Source organism: Hipposideros armiger, unplaced genomic scaffold (assembly GCF_001890085.2).
Source record: "Hipposideros armiger isolate ML-2016 unplaced genomic scaffold, ASM189008v1 scaffold_685, whole genome shotgun sequence".
Lineage (NCBI taxonomy): Eukaryota > Metazoa > Chordata > Mammalia > Chiroptera > Hipposideridae > Hipposideros > Hipposideros armiger.
In genome coordinates, this window is record NW_017732035.1 from 272,121 (window position 1) to 281,101 (window position 8,981).

Here is an 8,981-nt window from a genome sequence, read left to right on the forward strand (position 1 = left end):
GCGGCGTCCGCATGAGGCACACGAGGGGTTTGGGTTGATGTTCCTGGGCGTGCTGCGTCTGTGTTTTTTCCTGTAAGACCTACATCTTTCCGTCATGGGTGTAAAGTGATTGAAATCTGAATGCTGACTAAATGCAGAGCAGAGCAACAGAGGAAAATGCAGAGCTGTTTGTTCTCTATATTTATCACAGATCATTAACTCAGAGTGAGGTCACGTTTCTATAAACATTCATCAGCAGGACATTCGGAGAAAGGCTCCATGTATTGCGTAGTTAACTGTATAGTGCGTGGAAACCAAGCACGTGTTAAAAACGCAGATTTGTATCATCCGTCTTGCACAGCTGTGATGTATAGACGCGAATCTGCGTCACCTGTCCATAATGTGTTAAGTTTGAGGATGGGTGGGATGTTGTGATTTCTGCGATTTGTCAAAAACACACACACAAAGCCGGGGAAGGGAGAGAGCTGAAACAAGAATCATGAAATGTTACGGGAAGCAGCAGCGGGAGCCCGTGGTATGCGACAGGCATGTTCCCGCCAGTGTCATCGGAAATTCGAAGGGCCTGTTTTGGCCCCACACCCAGGAGAGGACCTGCTGGGTCAGTGTTGAGTCAGGGCCCGCCTAAGAGACAGGCAGGCTGACTTCCAAGGATGCCCAGCAGCACATGCGCATTATGCGGGCTGGGTCACGCTCAGCTCAGTCACGACACTTGCCAATTAAATACCATGAACCAGCACGCAGTTCGGCCCTTTTCCCTGCATGTCCCTGGCATTTCCCTGCATGTCAGTCCTCCCAGACTTGTTCCTGAGACCCCCTGATCGCTTGTCTGTGCTTCCCCCGGTTCGGACAATTCTCTGTGTATTTTTTATAAGAATTCCTTGTTGGTGTTATAGTTCACAAAGGTCCTCTCCTGGATTACAAATTGTCTGCATACTTTCTTCAAGATGCTAGATTATCACTATAATTAAGCGTCTTAGGTCCTTGCAGCTCCTCCCCTCCCCGAGCTCGGAGGGGACTCGTGCCTCCTTCTACCAAGAAAGCTCTCTCCTAAGTTTTTAATCTATTTTTTGGAGTTATTAATCCCTCTGCACTCTTGTCTAAATATAACGTTCAGCCGAGGACAGGACTGGCCCATGGGCACCATGTCAGGAATGTCCACACAGAGTGTGCAGCATTTGTAGCAAGAAAAATATATACAACATGAAAAATTTTAGAGAAGAAAATACAGGCAGTGGTTGTCCTTAGGGAGAACTCACTTCTGCACACTGAAACTTCCGACAGCGTCCCCCCTAAACCCACTGTCGGGTCACTCCCCTACGAAAGTCAGCACCGTTCAGAATGCAGGGACTCAACCGATGAAAAACTTGGTCTTTTTAACAGATAAATTTTGAGGAAATAAGAGAAATTGAGTGTCAACTACAAACGACATGTAGCTGAAGCCTTATTTGTAGATGTAAACAAACCTCTGATCGTTTTGTTAATTAAGGTATGTGAAAACTTGAAGTTTAAACGCTGATGAAATGACGGGAGGGGGAAGCAGGTGGTGCTGGGCTGGTGACGAGAACACGCAGGCTCGTACTGTGTCTGCTCTCGCGTGCGTTTAAATTCTTCCTAGTTCGTCCTCTGTGAGGTGTATATCTGTTTTCCAATGGAAAAGAACAAGCTGGTGGGGGGGGGCAGTGGATGAGGGGGAGGTGTCACTTTTGAGGGGTGAAAGGATAACTATTGCATTGTTTTGTACACCTGAAACTAATAATAATAATAAAAATAAAATTTAAAAAATTAAAAAGAAAGAACAAGCTGGCATAAAAGTTGCACTTTAGTGTTACAGAAAACACTCACCTCCAAGCCGGTGGTTTTAGTCCTGACAGTTCCTGAGGGTGGTTGCCCTGCCTGTCGCCCGTTTAGCCCACTGAGCCCACTGCCTCCCGCCTCAGTCCCCAACACCTCTGGCCCTGCATCTGACTGTGACTTAAGCAAAGGTCGAAGCCACTGCAGACACCAAGTCTGCGCCACCTAAAGGAAGGGACAGCAGGGGGCAGCTTCCTGAGTAGTCCTGTTCTACCAGACTGCCCCACACGGGCCGGCACATCCCCAGTGCTGTGACAGCCTCCCATGGCTCTGTGGTCCCCTTCTCTGGGCAGAGGGACAGCCTGGTTGCACCCAGGTCACGAAGCCCCTCAGCAGGTCAGTGCGGGAGCACCCTGTCCCTCACCCAGGCCAGCGCCCAGGGAAGAAACACTGTTTCCAGAAAATAATTTACTCTCGGTGCTACCTTCCTCCTTTTCTCTTCTTTTTTAAGGAATTCTGTTTGTGATTATAAAGGCAAAGCCAGAGGCGGCCCAGCCCAGCTACAGCGACACCTGCCGGCCGAGAGGTGCACTGCCTTTCCGACGCTGTCCCTCATACACAAGGTCCAGGGGCTGCCCGACCCCACTCAGCTCCCGGCCCGGCCAGGTGCCATCCCAACGGCCCATGAGGGAGGTGCTATGACCACCTCCACTTCACAGGCGACTCAGAAAGGTGACATTGCTTGCCCCAGGTAAGACATTTACCAGGTGGCAGTGTCTAAGGGCTCTGGGTGCACAGTCCTCATATCAGACAGCCCCGCAGGAAGGGCAGCGACAGGACTGGGGCGAAGTCTCCGGACGACAGGTCTTCACCGGCTGTGTGACCGGCGGGCCTGGCCTGACCTGACCAGGAGAAAAAGGAGGACACTGAGGCCCCTGCCCTGCTATCCTGTGCCACCAAAGCCTTGTCACGCAGCTGCACACAAGAAGAGCTCAGGCAACGCTGAGACAGCTCCGCATGGTACCGGGGAGGCCCACTCAGACCCACCGCAGCCCGGGCCCAGCGAGAAAGCAGCAGCTCTTACTTGGGAGGGGCCGGGGGCTCCCTCGGGGCCTCCGCAGCGCCGGCGTCGGCGCCCGCGTCTGCACCCGGTGGCTCGGCCTCCTCCTGCCTGGCGCCCCGCCGGCCTGGGGGACGCTCAGGTCCGGCCAGCTCTGCTTCCGCGGTGGGGCCGGCCTCCAGCTCCTGCTCCACGGCCACCGCATCCTCCCGCCTCATCCTCTCCTCCAGCTCTTTCCTCCTCTTGTCATCGTCCTGACGGGCCATGTGGTCAAAGGTTCTGAATACCTGAAATCAAACAGCCATGCAGCAATGAGCTCACCTCCCAGAATGCACCACAGGGGCAGGCGCAGCAACACGCAGGAAGGAGGAATGGCAGCAAGGGGGACAGCGCTTCCGTGGGCGGGACGGAAACGCACTCAGACTGGGCCAACAGCTGCCAGGAAGCGTCCCTTCCTGGGGCAGCTCCAAACCGACCAGGGATGCCTCACAAGCCACGGCCCGCAGGAGCCCACCTGTCGTCTCAGGGTGCATGACTGAACGGCCTTGCCGCCATCACCCTCAGCCCTCTGTCTGTCCGCCGTGCAAAGCACACGCTGCCCAGGTATTGAGCGCTGCTCAGGCCCACAGCTCAGACGGCAGAGGAGATGGAGTCAAGTTCACTCACAGGACGGCGGCAGGCTTCCTGTGCGGCCGGCTGCTGCCTCCTGGGCTCGGTGGTCTGGGTCTCAGAAGGCTGGGCGTTCACCCAACGGACTTCCAGGATGTGCCTACACTGTGCAAGACGCGGCTCCTACGGACAGCTCCCGACCTCTGGGATGCAGAAGGTGAGCCAGCCCTCCGTCTCTCCGGGAACACAGTCACGCCCATGAAAGCGCTGGGACTGTCCCCCAGAAAGGGCACATGAAACACATGAAGCGTGGCCCAGACACGTCCAAGGGCACACATAACCCTGGAAGTGCAGCCAGGACAGGCCCACTCATGACGGCTGGCGGCGGAGGCTGAGGTCACACCCGCTGTGCCATCACAATGAGGCAAATGAGCACTGGTGGTGAGACACATGGAGGGTTTCCTGGAAGGAAGGGTCTGGTCAGACCTTCACCCATGTTCCTCGGGAAACACAGCCCCAGAGGCGGGGTCCTCAAGAAAAAGCCCCTGTGGCCGCTGGAGGCGGGAGCCCCAGCTAGGAGCGCGGTGGGAGCAGAGCTGCCAGCCACCCAGCAGCCGTGGCCCTTGGTATTTGCCCACAGGCACTGAACACTAATTCCACACAAAACCCCGCACACAGATGTTTAGAGCAGCTCTAGTCACCACTCCCCAAACTAGGAGCAGAGACATCCCTCAGTGGGTGCTGGACAAAGTGCCCGTCCAGACAGCGGACCGTTACCAGCACTACAGAGATGGACTGTCAGCCACGGGAAGACACGCAGGAGCCTCACGTGCATGTTACTAAGTGACAGAAGCCAGTCTGGGAAGCCTGCACACTGTAACGGTGCCAGCTATGTGACACCGGAGACAGGAAAAGCCCACTCCCACGCCTTCTGAGAACCGGGGCTGTCCAGCATCCACGTCTGTGGCCCGGACCCTCTGCCCGCGGAACCGCTCATCCCCCTGATGCCCCAGACCTTCATCTCAACTCCACAAAAAGAGCCACAGCAGGGCCCCCCAAATACCTGGGGCCCAGCAGACCCTGCCTGGTCCTCGCCCAGCTCTGCCTCTGCTCACCAGCACCCCCAGCTCTCACTCAATCTATTGTAGAATCGCGGATCACAGGGCTGTTAGAGCCATCTGTGACCTCCACCCAACCTTCTCAACTGACAGGAGAGTGAGTCGCCCAAGATGTCCCCATGAGCTCTGTGAGTGGACAGATGGAACCGGCTTTCCTGACTGTCCCGGGCAGGCTTCTCTCGTGCAGGCTGGCCAGCAACTCCCAGATAAAGTGTCAACGAAAACGAATGAAATGTCATTCTGAACTATTTTTTCTTAGAACATACTAACACATCAGGGAAAGGAATGCACCTTTCACCTGTGTCTTTCCTGATGAGGGTCCTTCGGGCATGTATCCAGGCTGTGCAAGCCCTTAGAATTAGGAGGAAAAGCCTGACAAGTTTTACATCACTCCTCAAAACATCGGGGAACACTTTCGAGTTCCCGAATGGAGCAACCCAACACTCCCATCCATACCCTCTTTGCCTGTGCTCTGAAGAGACCCCAAGCACCTCCCCTTGGGTGGAGTGTCCATAGGAAGGGTCTTCTGCCTTCGAGCCAGGGGCAGACGAGCACAGTGTGGTCAGGGGGCTGCCCATACCGCTGGGAGGTGACGCTGTGTGGTACCAAGTCACTCGCTCTGATTTTCTTTCTTTTTGAGGCACAGCTGACAGTATCCTATTAGTTTCACGTGTACACTCTGACCAACAGCTGGACCCTCAGTGATCCCCGCGCCACTGCCGTGACCTGTCGCCATGGCAAGCTGTCACCATAGCACTGACTATCGTCCTAAGCTGTGTGTTACATCCCACGGCTTAGCTATCTTATAACTGGAAACCTGTCCTCATCAGTACCTCGACGTCCTACCCGCAACAAAACTGCACGGTGCTGAACCCTGCCTCACAGGTGTCCTGCCACATGCCCCTGTGGTTAAGGGACAGCTCCCAGGTGTCACCTTGACCCTCCAACCAAGACACCGAGGGAATGTCTGCTTTGGTACACTTCCCAGGCAATGCTGATGGGCGGGAACCACTTCCAGAAACAGAGCCCTTCTCCACCCTCCGCTGGAAACTGTCCCCTTGGTCTCCGTGACACTTGCTGCCCCACCCCCTCCCAGTCTACAGCCTCCTGCTTCTCCCCTCCAACCCTCCACCTTCAGCTCATCTCCCTCAGACCACTCAGGCTCGCTGGCTCCCCGGGGTCCAGTCCCAAACTCCAACAGCCTGGGGGCAGGGGCTTCTGTCTGCGATCTCCAACTCAACTTGTCTAAAACTAGGCTTTTCCCCAAGCTCAAGTGACAGTACAGTTAACGCATTATCGCAATTCCAACTGCCCAAGTTTGAAACCTTGGGTCATCGCTGATTCATCCCTGCCCTGCCCTGCCCTCACCTCCACTTAAACTGGTCACCAAGTCTTAACTGTAAGTTATGCTTGGAGCGTAGTAGGTTTACGTATAGATACGGGTTACCTGCCAGTTCACCTGTAAAACAAGGCCAAAACCCAACCTTTCAGGTTGTGTTAGGATTAGGTAAGATGACGTCCTGGACGTAAAGCCCCCACCATAACAACTGTTCCTTTCTCTTCCATGCCGTTTCTGCAAGCTGCACTCACCCTAGATCACAGCGTTCCCACTCTATTGTGGAACGGTTGAATAATGGAGCAGAAACATCTGGAATCACAAAAATGAAGTTTTGAGTTCCAGCTCTACGAGGAATCTGGTCAATCACCTACCCTTGCTGAGTCAGTACTCTCACTGGCCATAAAAAATCAACCGCATCTACTTCACAGGAACATCCAGGAAAGTAGGAACTTGCCACAGGGCCTGCTAGAAACCGTTGGTCCGATGGCGCGAGGCCCCTGGAAGGATGAGGCAGGGCCTTCGGTTCTGAAATGGAGACTCAACTCCACCCCTCATTACACCGTATTATCTTTGGTAGTTACTCAAACAGCGTGCGCTTTGGTTTCTTCCTCGGGCACCAGGAAAATTCCTGAGCAACCCACAGCTGGCAGCAAGATTCCAGATCACATCTGCAAGCACTGTATGCCGTAAAGTGCTGGAGGGCTGTGGGGGCGACACCAGCATTTGTTTTCTCAGGCTCCTACAAACAGGCTCGCTGCTCAGCCGGGCACCCACTTTCCTCCCATCCCAGTCCCACCGCCCCTTTCTGATTTCCAAACCGCCCTTTCTATCCTTTCCTTCCCGTGGCTGTCACACAACTGGCCTTGCGAAGATCGTTGTGACCGCCTGTGTTTTTCCTTCGTAACTGTAACAAGTGTTAGGAGGCGAGAGACCACTACTTAACATCCAAACCGCAGTGCGCCTCTGCCTGTGGCGCCGCGAGTGCAAACACGTTCTGCAAGTCCTTGCTTATCACTCTCCGAGGTACCCAGGCAGCTTCAGCGAGTGAAGGACCTCAAATATACAACACAGGTAACCTGGGAAACACAGCTATATGCTCGCGTGTGCTGTCTTTGACCTGGGAAGTCACATTTCAGACAAGGGGACCCCACCCACCAGTCACCAGTCTCCCTCCCACCGCCAGCCTGTGGTTTGGGGGGTCTAGGTGCTCGTCTGCATTCCCGGACGGGCAGCCCCAGGGCTCCCGGGCTGCGGAGCTCCGCCGGCCCTGAGCGGTGTGTGCTGCTTCTGACAGCCAAGCGCACCCCGTGTCACCCAGGCTGTCGACAGCCAGTCCTGCTCCCAGAGGTGCAACTCGATATGCGACCAGCGTCTCTGCTTACGCGCAGCCGCGGCTCCAGGAGGCGAGTCCGGGAAAGCGCCGGAGGGGGAAACGGAGGCCAGGAGCGGAGGGATCGGCAGCTCCCGGAGTCGGGGGGACCCAGGGGTCGGGGCACCCGGAGGCGGGGCTCCCGCCGCCCGCCCCACCGCCCGCCCGCCCGGCGCGCGTCACCTGCAGCACCAGCGCCTGCGCGGCCCCCGGGGGGAAGCCCATGCGGTCGGACGGGTGGCGCAGCAGGCGGTAGAAGTCGGTCTTGCGGTAGAGGAAGCCGAAGAGCACGCGCAGGAAGTCCTGGACGTTGCCCACGTGCTGCAGGATGCCCAGCAGGGCCTGGTCGTACAGCTCGGCCGCCCCTGGCTCCATGGCGTCGCCGGCCGGAGGCAGCTCGCTCACTGCAGGCGCGGCCCGGACGCCGGCCCACGGCCACTTCCGGTGCGCCGCGGTAACGGCCCCGCCGCCGGCGCGCCCGCGGGACTTCCGGCCGGCGCTCGCTAGGCCTCCGCGGCCGCTCTGCGCCGGGGCGATCCCGCCGCTGCTCCCGCCGCCCCGCCGGCTCCCCGGGAGCCTCGCTGATGGGGTGCACTTAGGCCCCGAAGCGGCCCCTAACCGCGAGGAGGCCCGGGGCTGCGCGACTGAGGCGCCTGGCGGCCATGTTGGAGACGGGCGGAAGCGGGGGCGGCGGAACCACGTGACCCGGTCCTGCCGTGTGGCCTGTGGGTCGCGCTCCCGGCCGGGGTCCGACCCCCGTTTCCCGGCGCGACCGTGCGACCCTTCCGCTGATGGGTGGGAGGAGGAAAGCGCGTGCGGGCGGGTGCGTGTGTCCCGTTACCGACGGCGCGCTGGGTGAACCGCAAGGTGACATGGGCAGCAGAAGAAAGAACGTAGGCTGCGTGCGTGCCCGGAGCTGCGTGGAAAAGGTGCGCGACGGTCTGGCGTGCCGCCGTCGGGAAGCGTGCGTGTGCGCAGCGTGCGTACGCGTGTCCCACGTGTCGTCCAAGCATAAAAGTTATAAACGGTGTCAAAGATTTTATTCAACAGTTTAATTAACGCAGTCCCCAGTGATGTGATAACGCTGGTTCGCAGCATTGGGAGGAACCGGGTACTTAACCGAGAAAACAGCCAGGTGGTTGGGTTGGATACAAAGCTAGCTGGTGTCCTACGAGATGGTAAATAGCCGGAGGATGCCTTTTCAAGTGGGTAGGAAATGATTCGCATCTCTACGACTGAAACCTACAAGTTAACAACATACAACTTCATGGTGTATGAGTTCTAAGGGATTGTAAGTAAAGTCAAACTCAAACCGTCCTAGAGCAGTGGTTCTGCCGCTTTAGACCCAGGACCCACTTATGCTCTTAAAACCCATTGAAGACTCCGGTAGCCTTCATGTGGGTTATGCTTATTGGTAGTTACCACATTAGAAATTAAAACAAAACTTTATTCATTTTTAAACCATAAAAAGCACATTACGTGTTAACATTTTTATGAAGAGATAACATTCTTCAAAGCAAGAGTTTAGTGAGAAGAGGAGCAGAGTTTTATAGTTTTTCCGTCTTTTCAGCGTCTGGCTGAGGAGGAGGCAGCAGGATCTGGCACCTGCTGCCCTGAACCCTGCAGCCGGCTGTTGGGATTGATGTATGTGAAGAAAGCCTGGCTCGCAGCGTCAGTGACTGTAAATGAGAGGAC

The 8,981-nt window shown here is 56.4% G+C and overlaps 1 protein-coding gene across 2 annotated transcripts in view; it reads right to left on the reverse strand.

Moving 5' to 3' along the window:
* NUDCD3 (NudC domain containing 3) overlaps window positions 1–8,218 on the reverse strand; it is a 26,209-nt gene extending 17,991 nt beyond the window's left edge. The window contains exons 1-2 of one of the 2 annotated variants that reach the window (XM_019626589.1): window positions 7,470–8,218; window positions 2,876–3,138 (exon numbers count right to left, since the gene is read on the reverse strand). In XM_019626589.1, coding sequence (XP_019482134.1) covers window positions 2,876–3,138; window positions 7,470–7,661 — 455 coding nt within the window. In that variant the 5' untranslated portion in view covers window positions 7,662–8,218. The remainder of the gene's footprint in view (window positions 1–2,875; window positions 3,139–7,469) is intronic. The other variant, XM_019626588.1, reaches the window with a different exon arrangement.
* Window positions 8,219–8,981: the final 763 nt, after the last annotated feature.